This window comes from Ricinus communis, chromosome 5 (assembly GCF_019578655.1).
Source record: "Ricinus communis isolate WT05 ecotype wild-type chromosome 5, ASM1957865v1, whole genome shotgun sequence".
NCBI classification, from domain to species: domain Eukaryota; kingdom Viridiplantae; phylum Streptophyta; class Magnoliopsida; order Malpighiales; family Euphorbiaceae; genus Ricinus; species Ricinus communis.
The window spans coordinates 191,848-206,888 of NC_063260.1; the positions used below are offsets into that span (position 1 = coordinate 191,848).

Below are 15,041 nucleotides of genomic sequence, written 5' to 3' on the forward strand. Positions count from 1 at the left end.
TAGTTATTAATTAATAATTTATTTACAATTTAACTCAAATAATAATATATTTTTTTAATTATTTGCTGCTAATATATATTACATGTGCTTCTTTTTTTCTTTAATCCTTTTGCCAATTAAACAATATCTGTGTATTGCGCAGGTCAGCGTCCCGGCGATCAAGGAAAAATTCTGTTTCAGATTATAGAGTTGGATTGCAGATAACCGTTAATAGAAGTAAAAAGATGAAATGTCCGTACTGCCCGGCGGCGCAGGCGAGGTGCGCCACGTCAACGAGCGGCCGGTCAATATTGGAGTGTACATCCTGCGGGAGAGTGGTGGAAGAACGTCAATTCCAACAATACCACGTTTTCCATAATAGGGCACAAGACAACCCTCTAAGCCTGGTGACTTCGGATCTCCCAATCATCCAGCCCCAAGGAGAAGGAGACGACGAGGACCCGTTTGAGCCCACGGGCTTCATCACTGTTTTCTCCACTTGGTCTCTTGAACCCAATCCTCTCTCCCTCCGTTCCTCTCTCTCATTTTCAGGGCACCTCGCTGAGCTTGAACGAACCCTTGAATTAACTGCCTCAGCGTCGAACTCGAATTCGTCCACTGTGGTTGTCGATAATCTGAGAGCTTATATGCAGATTATCGATGTGGCTTCGATCTTGGGGTTGGATTGTGATATTTCTGATCATGCGTTTCAGTTGTTTAGAGACTGCTGCTCCGCTACTTGCTTGAGGAACCGCAGCGTTGAAGCTCTTGCCACTGCTGCTCTTGTTCAGGCTATTAGAGAGGCCCAGGAGCCCAGAACCCTTCAGGTATCGCTACTTGCTCACAATTGGCTGTTATGTGTTTCTGATTTCCTGTTTCATTTTTTTTGGTGATCTTAATGTATTTTCAGTTGTAATTATCGACTAAATCTTGGAAGTGATCTGGTATAACAGGAAATCTCAATTGCTGCCAATGTTCCTCAGAAGGAGATTGGAAAGTACATTAAGATACTGGGAGAAGCTCTGCAGCTGAGTCAGCCCATTAATAGCAATTCCATTTCAGTTCATATGCCTAGATTCTGCACCCTCCTCCAATTAAACAAATCGGCTCAGGTACTTTGTTTGCATGGACTTCACTAGTCAACTTGGAAATGTTCTTTAGTGTTTGAGGGTTTGGAATGTGTAAACGAAGTTAGAGAAAAAAACTCTTCCTTTCACTAGGAAAAGAGAAGTTGAAATGAAAAAGCAATAACAAATTTCACAAAATTGCAAAACTTGAACTGTCAGAGAGCTCCAAATTTCTTGTGCTGTTAGAGATATTGAGGTTAAGCAAAACGCCTTCCTTTGTCACGAAGGAAGTGAAGGGGGCATTTATGTTTTGCAAAGCACAGTTTGGATATGTGCATAAAGCATAAATCTTCTCAGTTGTTATCCTTCTGTTTTTTTATTGATATTAAAAATGGGTATTACACAAAATGTGCTTAAAATTGTGATTAAATTAAAACCTTAAAGCATGAAAATGATGACTCAAGATAATGGAAGGAACCACTACTGTCTGCTTGTTGCTAGTATAGTTTGTTGTGGACATCTTCACTTCTAAGTCTCACTTTATCAAATGTTATCAATTGCTGACTTTGACATATTTGGCCAGGAATTGGCGACTCATATTGGAGAAGTAGTTATCAACAAATGCTTCTGTACTCGCAGGAATCCCATTAGCATCTCTGCAGCTGCTATATATTTGGCATGCCAATTAGAAGACAAGCGAAAGACGCAGGCAGAAATTTGTAAGGTGACAGGTCTGACTGAGGTCACCCTCAGAAAAGTCTACAAGGAACTGTTGGAAAACTGGGATGATCTACTTCCATCAAATTATACTCCTGCTGTCCCTCCTGAGAAAGCATTTCCTACTACAGTGATCACCTCAGGCCGTTCATCTGCACCTAGAGTTGATCCGGTTGAAGTAACATCTCCCCCTGTGGACAAAGACAAACAGCCAGATAACAAATCAAACAAAACAAACAATGTGTTGGCCAGGGCCAAAGAGGACATTGAAAGCAATGGTAATTCTCGGGGGAGCCGTGGCCCAGCATGGCAGAATTTCAGGCAGCCGTGGCTTCAGTTTGGAGCTTCTGGGGTGACAACATCAGGGGAGAAAAATCTGAATGGGAACGAATTGCAGGGTAGCTGTCAAGAGTTTGAAGAGAAGGTAGATAAGCAGATAATAGAAAAAGAGTTGACAGGTGCATCGAGGCCAAACCAATTTTCAAACCCTCCAGCTTCAGGAATGAGTACTATCAGCATCACCTGGCCTTTTCGGTCAGCACCTGCATCAGGACCTTCTCCAATTGTACAGCCACCACCCAAGTTAGCACCAGGTTATGCTGAGCTTAAAGGTATTAGCATTCAGAATGGTAGTAGTAATAATGCTAACACGGAGAAGTAGCATGTGTAAGCTCAAGCGCGCTTTTGTGTCGTAAATTCTTGGAAAAAATACCTAAAAAATTGTAGCAGTAACTCTCTAATTATGTTCTTGCAGTTATCGCTAAATTGAATTCTCCAATTATTATCTTATGAACGAACCTTAACGTTCTCAAAACGGGTCACATTTTAGCGTTTATGTGAAACGCTAAGTATTTTAATTACACTTTGACCTAAAGTATTTCTCAAAAAAATCTCATGATTATTTATTTTATTTAAAAAATAAATTTAATTGATTTATTTTAATAATTGAAATTAACAAAGTGTGGACTGTAGTTCTATTATATTCATATTCTAGTCCAAGAATGGCTTCCCATTCCATTCCTACTTAAAACTAATAAATAGCTATCGATCTTTCTCCTCTATATCGCTTTCGCTCCGATTTTCTCCTTTTTCTTTTTTTCCCTCATCGTTTCTCTCACTCTCTACAACAACACCCAAACATCAAAATTCGTGATCGCGAATCGGCTTCTCAAACAACGATGACAGCGGTGATGTACTCTGGTGTTTGCTGGTCTGCTGAGCTTGGGTTATAAAGAGAAATAAAAAAGTAGCTTTCCATTGATGTAAAGTGAAGATTGCGCTTCAGGTGGTTTAATTTCTTGATTTATTTTGCTTTAATTTAAGAATTATTGTAGTTGATTGAGGTTTATATGTTACTTCCAATTGATTTTATTTGATTTTGACTTGATCATCTACCATTGTTTTTCCATTGGATTCAAATTATTTCACATCTTCTTTTTCTCATATAATTTCTTTAATCGTGTTCATGATGGGTTCAAGAAAATGATTGCAATGCTAGGTTTAGGTTTAGTATGTCATAATCGAGTCAGCATTGAGTTTCGGTAAACATAATGCTCAAATGTGCTTTCGCTGAGGGGTGGATTTAGACCTTGGCCTTTCTCAAAATATTTTCAAATAAGATTATTATTTTATGTACATTATTATTTCGATTTATATTCAAGGTAATGTTGTTTAGTAATCTGAATTCATTTTATAACTTAACATGCTTTTGATGGTACTGATGATAATGATGCATTGATTATGCAATGCTGCTTTCTCAGAATATAAAACCATGTTCTGGACAATTGTAATCTAGCCAATCCAGGCTTTTTTCTTTTGGACAGAATCAAAAGTGTTTCACAACATCTCTCACTTTCACACTAACCATTTTCTCCATAGTTTTTCAGATTGTGCCTCTAATTGCATATTAAGACGGATCATCCATCTTTCGTCCATCTACTTTTGCCTTCATACAGAATACTTCTTTGAATAAAACCACAGCTTAATATAAAGAGGGGTTGAAGAGCTGAGCAGATTCTTTTATCTCTAGGCTACTTTTTTTTTTCTTTCTTTCTTTCTTTCTTTTTTTTTTTTAATGCAATCAGAGATACTAGTTCGAAACACTGAAAATATATAGTTTTGGATGATTGTTGTGCGTCATATTTGAATTCTAATCTATAATATAAGAAGTATGGTTTTGCCGGTAATTATAGTCCTAATAGAAGTCTTTGTTTTCTAACGGGCAGGATAAGAATTAATGCTAGATTGTTAATGGGCATTGAACAGTTAAACAGGCAAGACTGTTTTATTTTTCATTTGTATTTTTCTTTTTTACAATATGGATTAGTCTTCCTTTTTCTCTTCAAAAAGAATTAGTATTAAAATATATATATGCATTAAGTTTTAAAAAAAAACACAAGTTTGCGGTGGAGCTTTCATCAATCAAAAGCAGAGTTTTGTTTCTTCAAGTTCTGGTTTTCTTTTTCTTCTCATCTTCTCATTTTTCCTTCAGTTTTCTTTATTATAGTCTGTGTCCTCTTATATTAATTTGTTGGATGTATTATATGATATCTCTCTCTAACACATGCTTATTATGGGTTTATGATTGCATATTTGTAACAGGTAGTTCTGATTATTAAGGATTGGCTGCAGTTCATTAAGTGGAATCAAGTCTAATTTGCAAGTTAAATGGATCGAGCAAAGAAAGGTGGGACATATACTGCGAACAGAAATCACAGGATTTACATGGACCTCAAAGATATTGTTAGAGAGCACGCCCTTCGTTACCTTCCTGCTAAATCACTTTGTCGATTCACTAGTGTTTGTCGGGATTGGAGGCTTTATATCTCGACTCCTTTCCTTGCCCACAACCAGTCAAATTCTTTTGGTGATGTATCAGGCCTCTTTTGTCAATCTGATTCGTCCTTGCCATCATTTATTTCCCTTGACGTAATGGCATATGGAGTACCAGACCCATCTTTGAAGTTTTTGCCTGAATTGGTCGATATCAGGTGTTCTTCCAATGGACTTCTCTGTTGCCAGGGTCATGCAGGATACAAAGCCTACTACATCTGCAATCCTGTTACACGGCAATGGAAGAAACTTCCCAGACCGGATGCTAACCATGGGTCTGACCCAGCTCTAGTGCTTGTCTATGAGCCATCATTGTTGAACTTTGTGGCTGAATACAAGCTGATTTGTGCATTTCAATCTGATCTGGATGGATTAGAATTTGAGATTTATTCCTCTGTAGAAGGATCTTGGAGAACTTTTGGTGAGATTTGCTTCGGCAATCGACGGATTATTCCCTCTACAGGTGTTTATGTTGATGGTGTTATTTATTGGCGGTCAGAGAGTTTGCGCATTGTTGCTTTTGATCTTGCAAGTGAACGGTCAACACTTCTGTACCTGCCTTTACGATCTGGTGCGCTAGGTGTGGCGAATGGGAAACTTTGCAGTGCTTCCATGCACGGTTCAAAAGTAACTGTAGCAGAGCTGACGAATGCCTACACAAACACAATGCAAATGAATAGCAAAACAAGAGCATGGGAAACGAGAGATATCACTTTAAACTATACGGTGTTCGATGGGCGCAGTGATAACGGAATTCTGGTATTTATAGGTGAAGTTCTGGTGATTCAGTTGGGGAGGACACTTATTTCGTGCCACATGAAGACTGAACATATCAAACAATTGGCTACTGAGGATGAGCATCATGCAAGGATGATTCCCTATGTGAACAGCCTAGTTGAGGTCTAGTTCAGTCCTCTTCATGAAGTGTCATTTCAAGTTGTTCTGCACTTTGATATCGTTTTAGGACTGATAATAAAATACCAATACCGTGGATTTTGTGTTCCTTTTCCCAGATATGAATTTCCCTGGATCGAAAATCAACTGATTGAAACTGAATATTTAATTTAGCCTCTGAGAAATTATCAGGATTTTTCTCATTAAGCTGCAGCCGAGCAATCATGGGGGTCTTAATATGGTTTCAGTTGTATCATCTGAATTTTGAAAGTGATCAATTGCTGCCAATCTTCCTCGAGAAGGGGATTGGAAATAGCAGGAGAAGCTCTGCAACTGAGTTAGCCCATTAATAGCAATCCCATTTCAGTCCATATGCCTAGATTTTGTACCCTGAAATTGAAATGGCATGCTGTAACCGCTGATAACGTAAGTCGAATCAAAATTCTCATTTAATATCCTTCTCTTCTCTTCTCCATATTAAAGTTTCCATAACCTTTTACACAAACAACTCATGATCCATCATTTCAGGTTTTAATAATAATATCTTTTAAATATAAAAATATTGACTTAAAATTTAGAAAAATAAATTACTTTTTTATTTTCATACTCACTAAACTCTCTCTAATTTCTCTTTTTCTTTTTTGAATGAGGGATGGTAGATGCTTTGCACCTCCAACCACCATCGATTTTTGGCCCCCAAGTTTCAAGTGGTGTGGCCAAGAACTCTAATTAATACGTTATTTTTCAACAATATATATGAATATATAACTACATATTTAGTATATGAATATATTGACTAAATCAATACTTATTATTGTGAAGTTAAATTTTGTGTAAAAAGAAATGAAGCGGGAGTAGTCAAAAGGACTAATTACTCTACTTGACCCCTCCCTCCCCCGCAACAATCATATACCCCACCTGTCCATTCACGTTCTATAAGTACCCGCCATCTTCCCCCCTTCTTCTTCTTCTAACCAAACCACTTCCATATTTACGTTGAAGTTTCTCTTGCTTCTGCAACCGTTTACTCTCCTCAGCGCCATAACATAAGTCTTTGGAAAAACTCAGTCTCGGTTCTCATTCGTTTCAAAGCATCTCTCTCTCTCTGTTTCTGTATCTCATTCTTCTCTATTATTTGTTTAGGGCATTGTTCGATTCCTGTTTGCACGTCTGTGTCTCATTTTTCGTGGTGTGAATTCGAATTCTTTTGTTGGTTTTTTCTGGTGTTCGTTTTAAGTCTTAATGGAATTTGGTTCCAGTTTTCTTCACTTCAATGCAAAAGAATAAAAAACAAGAAAGCAAGTGAGGAAACCGAAATCAACCTTTGTGCAGGAGAGCAAACTCCAGTTCTTTTTTCTTTTTTAGTCCAATTCTTTCCTTGATTTGCCTTAAAGAGACCAGAATATATATGTAAAACTGCACTTGATTCTATTAATTAGAAAAAGAAATCAAGAACCCCTAATTCTCTTTTCTACGTTCTTTAATTGTTTAGTTTCTTATTATTTCTTGTAAGTCAAGTTTCTTTTGATTTTTTTTATCACTGTTACTTATTTGGGTGGACTCCACTTCCGTGTTAATTGCAGGGAAAGAATTTTCCTAAATTTTATTAAGAATTTTCATTTTCTTATATTATCAAGATCATGGTTTTGATTTTAATGAGATTCTTCGGGATTTTTCTGATATATATGAAACCTTATGCAATCTGAAATCTTTTTAACGATTCTTTGAAGGGTAATGGCGAATTTGAAGTGTGACAAGCTGGAAGAAATGGTTAATGACCTCATGATTGATGACGTTGAAGAAGACCCCTTCTCACAAGGCATACAACAATGGATGAATATGGACCCTCTGAAATCAGATGCCATGACAGGGTATGACATGGTATGTTCTGAAATCTTTCTTTTTTACTTTCACTAAGTTTAAATTTCATACAATGTAAAGATTGATATTTATCATTTGTTTTCTTGAAGCAGTAGGTCGTTTTTCCTGCGCTGCTTGGGCAAATTTTTTTATGGTCCTCTCTACCTTAGTCTGCAGAGCCTTTTTGTCATTGTTCTGTTTGTTGAATTGCAGTATCCATCTTATTGGTACAACTCGATTCCTCCTCGGGTTGTTGACCCAAGTCCAGAAGATATTGCTAAATCTGCTGATAATATAAAAATGCAGAGGGGCGTTGGCATTGGAGATATTGTAAAGGAACATGCTCTGCCTTTCCTCTCAGCCAAGTCACTGTGCAAGTTCAGAACTGTTTCTAAACAATGGGATCAGTGGATAATCAGTCCTTTTTTCGCCCATAAGCAAACTGTTCACTACAAAAATGTCTCTGGTCTATTTCGCCAATTGCCTGGTAGATGCCCTTCTTTCATTTCATTTGATCAAGCTGCTTTTGGCATTCCCAGTAACTCCCTCAGTTTCTTGCCTGAACCTGTTGACATCAGAAGCAGTTGCAATGGGTTGGTCTGCTGCCAAGGCTGCGACGAAGATCAAGCTTACTATATTTGTAACCCTGCGACTAAGGACTGGAGGAAGCTTCCATCGCCAAAACTCTATCATGGACCTGGAACAGCTATAGTACTTGCCTTTGAACCTTCTCTGTTCAATTTTTCAGCAAATTATGAGCTCATCTGTGCTGTCAATTGGTCTGATCTTCCAGCTTTACATTTTGAGATATACTCTTCAAGGACAGGCTCTTGGAAAATTAGTGAGACAGTGTGCTGTGAAGTGGATGCTCTGGCATTGAATGGCGATGGGTTCTACATGAGGGGGATTGCCTATTGGGAAACACAGTCAGGTTCAGTCTTGGCATTTAACATAAACTATGAATATTTTGGGATTTTCAGTCTCCCACCTAGGAGTGGACCAACCGGTGCTCTAACAGAGATGCATGGTGGTTTGTGCTACCTTTTGCCTCAAGAGGAATCAAAATTGAAGTGTATGGGGACATGAATATGAATCTGAAGCAAGTGATTACTTTTAGTCCTCAAGTTGTGGAGAATATGGAAGGAGTCTGCCGGGCTTTGTGTTTTGTGAAAGATGACACACTGGTCCTTGATGTTGGGGGCAGAATTATGGCTTATCACATAAGATCTCAGAAGGCAGAGTGGCTAACTAATGCAGCAGATGCAGAAATTCCTAAGTATGTGCCATATGTAAACGGCCTTGTTTCTTTGGCCCAGCCAGTTGCTAGCGAATGGGATTAGCTAGATTCCTATGGAATTCTGCTTCTGTCGGTTTTGCTACAAACTCTCTCAGCCTGGCTGGTATCATACATTATTTACTTTTTCAACTTGTAACTTTTGTTATACTGATACTAGTAGTAAACCATAAGATGATAAATGATATTCAATGGTCTTATTATTATTATTATTATTATTATTATTATTATTATTATTGTTGTTGTTTTTCTGTAAAACATCTAAACTAGTGATGGATTAAGATCTTTTTTTTTTTTATTATGTTGCTCTTTATTGTATACTACACGGTTTTTGAGGAATTACTTGAGAAGTTTTGTTAAGTTAATAAAATTGATGAGATAAAATTATACTACAATGAAACAAAATATAGCATAATATATATTTTTAAAAAATTATATATACATTATTCAAAGAAATATTTTCTTAAAACGAGATTTAGAAAATACAAGTGGGGACATAAACCTAGACTATATAAATATAGTAAATTGCATCATTAGTCACCTAATTTTTGCCTTTATTCTCAAAACGACACTGTAATTTTATATTGTTTTCTTTTAATTAAATTTATATTTTTGTTTGGTTGTAAAATTTAAATTTTTTTCATTGTTTGGTAAGGATATGCGCAATTTAATAGTTATTATTATTTTCTAAGATTTTAGCATTTGAATAATCTGTCTGAATTTTGCATTTGACTTCCACATGAAACAAAAATAAAAATAAAATAATTGTATCATTTTGAAATAAAGACAAAAAATGAGGTGCCTGAAGGAGCAATTTACCCCATATTTGATAATGTTCGTCACCAGAAAGAAAGCGTCCATTGTGGATAATGAGTACTATTATATTGGTTAGGTTTTAGGCTATTGCCAAAGAAAACTAAAGGCTGTGAATTGTTGCATAAGAGCTGTAGCAGCCTTGAAATGGTAAAAACAATAACAGATTTTGGGCAGTAAGGACAAGTGGCTAGAAAGAAAGAGAAAAGTCCTCCTTTCTAGGAACCCAAACAGAATGACTGGACTTCCTTTCTACAATCACAATTTTACCATGAAACACGTTTTCTCTGTCTTCTTCTTTGCTTTCACATCCCACAACCCTTCTTCTTCTTCTTCTTTCAGGTATCTACCCTTTTTCTCAGTCTTTCTCAATGTATATGATTAATATGAACAATATTGCTTATATTATTAACGTAGAATGATGATTATGGCTGACACTTAATTATTTCCAGGGATCTGCATATCTTGAGACCAGCAGTTAGGGGAGACTTGAAGTTTTCCGGCGGGTTCTTACCGACGCAAATATCTTTTATCGGCCGGAAGTGCTTCATGACATAAAAGAAGAAAATGTCTTCACCCCCTGACAATTCTACTGCTGCGTCACCAGGTTCCAACTCTCCACCTTCACCACCAGCTGCTGCGCCACCACCATCAGATTCATCACCTCCACCCCCCTCTTCTTCTTCACCAGATGCACCTTCCCCCAACACAGCTTCCCCTCCACCATCAAATGCATCACCTCCTCCATCAAATAGTTCGTCTTCGCCGCCACCGCCACCACATCAATCTAATAGTTCGGCTCCGCCATCACCTTTTAGCAATACTTCACCACCTCCTCCATCCCATTCTAATCAACCTCCACCCCCACACAGATCGTCACGATCACCACCTCCACCGCTAGCTTCTTCTTCTTCTTCCTCCTCAGAAAGCAGTCTAAATAGTGAACAGATAAAAATTATAGTTGGAGTTTCGGTCGGAGTTGGGCTATTAATTATTGTTATGCTCATATGTGGAGCAACTTTGTGCAAGAAGAAGAAGAAAAAGCATAAGCATATGCAGTACTATGGGGGTTACCCAGAAGGTATTATAAATAACCTAACCTCCTCCTTTGTTTCGGGGAAATTTGGCATATAATGCTGTGGGAAGCTTCTGCTTCCATTGACTGTATGCAATGTTTTATGCACAGGTAATGACCAATATTACAACAGCTCCATGCAGCAAAATTGGCACAATGGTCCCCCAGTTGGGCCAGATCATATCATGAAGATAAACTCATCATCACCAGGTCAAATGGGATCATCCCCAGGGGGTGGGTGGCATGCACCTCCTACGCCTCCGCAAATGATGATGATGAGCGGTGAAATGAGCGGCAACTTCTCAGGCCCACACCGTCCACCCCTGCCACCTCCCTCGCCAAATATTGCTCTTGGGTTCAATAAAAGTACCTTCACGTATGATGAGCTTGCAGCAGCGACTGGCGGGTTTGATCAGGCTAATTTGTTGGGACAGGGCGGGTTTGGGTACGTGCACAAGGGGGTGTTGCCTAATGGAAAGGAGATCGCAGTGAAGAGCCTTAAATCTGGCAGTGGACAGGGGGAGAGAGAATTCCAGGCGGAAGTTGAGATTATCAGCCGTGTTCATCATCGCCATCTGGTGTCCCTTGTTGGGTATTGTATTGCCGGAGGGCAAAGAATGCTGGTCTACGAATTTGTGTCCAACAAGACCTTAGAATATCACCTCCATGGTAAATTATTTCCTGAAAATATCACATCAGGTGTATTCATTTTCATTTTAGGTTTAAGTGTACGTGCATAATAACACTGTCTGCATGAGAACCATACTTTGAATTTTGGAACATCCTTATCTGTATTTTCTCATTTATATACTAAATTAGTAGAAAAATATAGCACATATTCATTAGCTAATCCGAAAACTTACTCCGAGCCATTCAAAAATTGGATAGTCAGTCTGCAAATGTGCTCCAATTACATTAGCAAAGATTATGATATAAAACATGTGTTTGGGTGCAGGAAAGGGTCTTCCGGTGATGGATTTTCCTACAAGGCTCCGTATTGCGTTAGGCTCTGCCAAGGGACTTGCCTACCTTCACGAAGATTGTAACGCACATCCTTTCATCTCTCTTAATTATTTTCATTCAAATATACCTCTGCATATCATCATCTACTCACATTTCATTCTTTAAAAACAATGTCTGTAGGCCATCCTCGGATTATTCATCGTGATATTAAAGCTGCTAATATTCTCCTCGACTTCAATTTTGAAGCCATGGTACGTACAGCTTTACAAATAATTACTGGATTTTATATTTAATTTTGTTTTGTTCACAGAGTTTTGATTTATTTTATTTCTATCATTCAATCTAGTGCCATGTTTTTCTCTTTTAACTACTCTTTCTAGTTCCATTAACCATTTCTGCTGTGTTAATTTTTTATTTAAAAGTGTAAAATACAACTAATATTTATTCTAGTACATTGATCGGTAGACATTGCAATTTTCATGATGCAGCTAATTTTATAATATTCCTGCCATATTTTCTTTCTATTCAGGTTGCTGATTTCGGATTAGCTAAGCTTTCTTCGGACAATTATACTCATGTCTCCACTCGTGTCATGGGTACATTTGGGTAAACCTCAACCTACCCTTTCCTTATTTTTGTGTGTTTTTGCAAGTCTTTTCTAACATATGTATGGTATGAGCTTGACAATTCATCATTTCTTTTTTATTGGAAAAATTATTTTGCCTCGAGGTTTACTTTCATTTTCGCCCGTTGAATTCGTACAACGGATAAGTTAGCTACTTATTCTATCGTTAAATGAGTGACATATATAAAATAGCTACATAATTTAAAGCATCTATTATGTTTGCATTGATGCAGTGTGCACTGGGAATAGTCAAGACCTATAATATTTAACTTTTCTTAACTTGTACACAGTCTTAAGAAAAAGAGAACGAAAAAGAAAGTTTATTAAAAAGAAGTTTCGTTAACTTATAGTTTTTAACCTGTGAATGCCCTAATAAGTTCCTTAATAATTCATCGATTCAGGTATTTGGCTCCAGAGTACGCATCAAGTGGCAAGTTGACAGAAAAATCGGATGTTTTCTCATTTGGTGTCATGCTTTTGGAACTCATAACCGGAAAGAAACCTGTGGATCCTACAAATGCAATGGAAGATAGCTTAGTCGACTGGGTTTGTACTTCCTCTATATATTCTTTGTTCTTTTAATTTTGATTATACCTGCACAAATCCTAAAAATTCTTAATGATTTTATATTTTGTTTTTTCTAAGACTTTATATAGATTCTTCATTCCTATTTCTTTAGATTTTCTACTTATAAGAGATTTTCTAAAACTTTTCTTTTGTCAAAGATCATATCCAAACATCCCAACTAGATTGATGCAATTTTATCGCTTAGTTATTTACTTACATTGAGATGAATCAAAATGAAAAACTATTTTATTCATATATTAAGTCATTTTCGCGTTTCCATTTTCGTTTTTATACAAATCTTTCAATACAACTTTGGAATAATTACTCTTCCTGCATTTGTTGTAATAGGCTCGGCCACTTCTAAATCAATCATTGGAGGATGGCAACTACAATGAGTTGGCTGATTTTCGGTTGGAGAATAACTACAACCCTGAAGAGATGCAGCGTATGGTTGCTTGTGCTGCTGCTAGCATTCGCCACTCTGCTAGAAAGCGCCCCAGGATGAGCCAGGTATATATATCCATATATTGCTAATTATTATTCCTCCTTTGTCATCAAGTCATACATGTGAATTACTGTAACGATCTCAATAAGAAAACGTATAAATGTTAATATTAACTAGGGCCTACTAATTTGGTACTGATCTAATGGCACGTTCAAGAAATATTCTAGCCAAAAGTCCCAAGTTTGAAGTTTTAGAGTCTCAAAAAAATAAAAATATTAACAATTATAAGATTTAAGAGTATGATTTTCTAAATAGAATCTCATTGAATATTGACTTCATTAGACTTAATGTTCAGGGTTGAACTAGGGATGGAATTAGAAGAAAAGGTGGCAGGGGCCCAAGCCACCAGCTCTCCACTCAGAAACCTCGTATATTTGTGATATTTTAAATGAATTATATAGAGTTTCCTGGTTAAAGTTGATTTCTACTTTCATTTTTCTTCTTATAAGCGTCATTAGATTTCTTTATCCATATTTTCTCCTCCTCCAAATACTTATAGAGACCTTCTATAGTTAACCAATTCAAGTTCAGCTTACATGAAGCCTTGTCATTCTCTTACTATAATGCATATATATAATATAACATTCCAATTTAATTCATTTTGATCCTTGCGTTTCATTTTAATTATTTTTATGTACTATTCAGAGATTAACGCGTCATGTTTCTTTTTCCTATCACTAGATCGTACGTGCCTTGGAAGGAGATGTATCGTTGGATGCCTTAAATGAAGGAACAAAGCCTGGGCAAAGCTCTATGTTTAGTAGTTCAAATGGAAGCTCAGACTATGATACAAGTTCATACAATGCAGATATGAAGAAGTTTAGGCAAGTGGCATTATCAAGCCAAGAATTTGGGAGCAGTGAACTTGGGACATCGAGCAATGACTCCCGAGATATGTCCCTTACGGGGATCCGCAAGAACAACTTATGATTAAGCATGAATAAATCCAGCTTATTCCATATATAAAATTTCAACCATTTTGGAGGTCATCAAGAACAACAAAATATACATTTATTTATGCATAACATCCATTTACTGCTTGCTTTGGAAATTTTATTTATTCTGTTGATTTAGAACTTTGTGTTGTTTCAAGGTTTTCTTAACTTAGAAAGGGGAGGTTGCAAATTAAAAACGTAGGGACCAAGATGACTTCCATCTTTCACTAATGGAACTTATATGTTCTCTCATCCTATGGGTTTGTACGTGGATCATTTTTCATGTGTTCTTGGGCAAATTTAGCTCTACTATAAGCATGACTTATCTAACAGTGAATGTAAAGTTTGGGGTTGTTATGTTTTTGAGCTCTTCCTTTCCTTAGTACAAGTAGTCTAGTCTTTTTGTACTTCTTGTAGAAACACATTAAATGAGTATTTTTACATATCTTCCATATTTTTATACTATGATCGTTCGTTAGGGCTGTTTAGCATAGTTATTGAGTGTTAAAAGAACAGATTTAACATTTTTTTAAATTTTATAAATTGATTTTCAATATTTTTATATACTGTTTCTGTCAAACTTATTTAAAAAAAAAAACGCCAATTTATTTCCCTCTAAATGCAGGTTTTAGAAACTCAAAATAAAATAAGATAATAATAATAAAATTGAAGCATTTTTCTCACCTCAATTCGAGATAGTTTTTAATGGTTGGATACAAGTTATTGTCATAGCTTTAGTTAGATTTGAGAACTAATTAATTAAAACTAAATAAGCCAAAAATACAAATTATATTCTCTAGAGTTTGAAGAACATAATCTTATATTATATTTAGATTGTTAGAGGTGTAAAAACCTAAATGTTTGACTAGAATATTGTGCAAATAGAGATTTTTATAAACATGATTGTGGTGGTGT

General features: G+C 36.6%; 3 protein-coding genes and 1 pseudogene across 5 annotated transcripts; all 4 read left to right on the forward strand.

Annotated features, from left to right (window-relative positions):
- Positions 1 to 89: 89 nt before the first annotated feature.
- On the forward strand, positions 90 to 4,526 carry LOC8273404 (plant-specific TFIIB-related protein 1). Of its 2 annotated transcripts, XM_015720795.3 has the most exons (4): positions 90 to 806; positions 933 to 1,091; positions 1,630 to 2,374; positions 4,365 to 4,526. In XM_015720795.3, exons 1-4 carry the CDS (start codon positions 225 to 227, stop codon positions 4,379 to 4,381), a joined length of 1,503 nt encoding a protein of 500 aa, XP_015576281.1. In that variant the 5' UTR covers positions 90 to 224; the 3' UTR covers positions 4,382 to 4,526. The 2 variants fall into 2 exon arrangements, with proteins under 2 accessions (XP_015576281.1, XP_002521582.1); XM_002521536.4 differs by lacking the exon at positions 4,365 to 4,526 and having other exon boundaries at positions 1,630 to 2,577.
- On the forward strand, positions 4,431 to 5,501 carry LOC8273403 (F-box protein At5g49610). Its single transcript, XM_002521535.4, has one exon. It carries the CDS (start codon positions 4,431 to 4,433, stop codon positions 5,499 to 5,501), a length of 1,071 nt encoding a protein of 356 aa, XP_002521581.2.
- LOC8273402 lies at positions 5,498 to 8,861 on the forward strand (annotated as a pseudogene).
- Positions 8,862 to 9,700: 839 nt separating this feature from the next.
- LOC8273399 (proline-rich receptor-like protein kinase PERK4) lies at positions 9,701 to 14,586 on the forward strand. 2 transcript variants are annotated; one of them, XM_015720791.2, is made up of 9 exons: positions 9,701 to 9,798; positions 9,909 to 10,537; positions 10,643 to 11,200; positions 11,487 to 11,573; positions 11,675 to 11,745; positions 12,024 to 12,100; positions 12,521 to 12,665; positions 13,035 to 13,196; positions 13,873 to 14,586. In XM_015720791.2, exons 2-9 carry the CDS (start codon positions 10,024 to 10,026, stop codon positions 14,119 to 14,121), a joined length of 1,863 nt encoding a protein of 620 aa, XP_015576277.1. In that variant the 5' UTR covers positions 9,701 to 9,798; positions 9,909 to 10,023; the 3' UTR covers positions 14,122 to 14,586. The 2 variants fall into 2 exon arrangements, with proteins under 2 accessions (XP_015576277.1, XP_002521577.1); XM_002521531.3 differs by lacking the exon at positions 9,701 to 9,798 and having other exon boundaries at positions 9,836 to 10,537.
- The last annotated feature ends 455 nt before the right edge of the window (positions 14,587 to 15,041 follow it).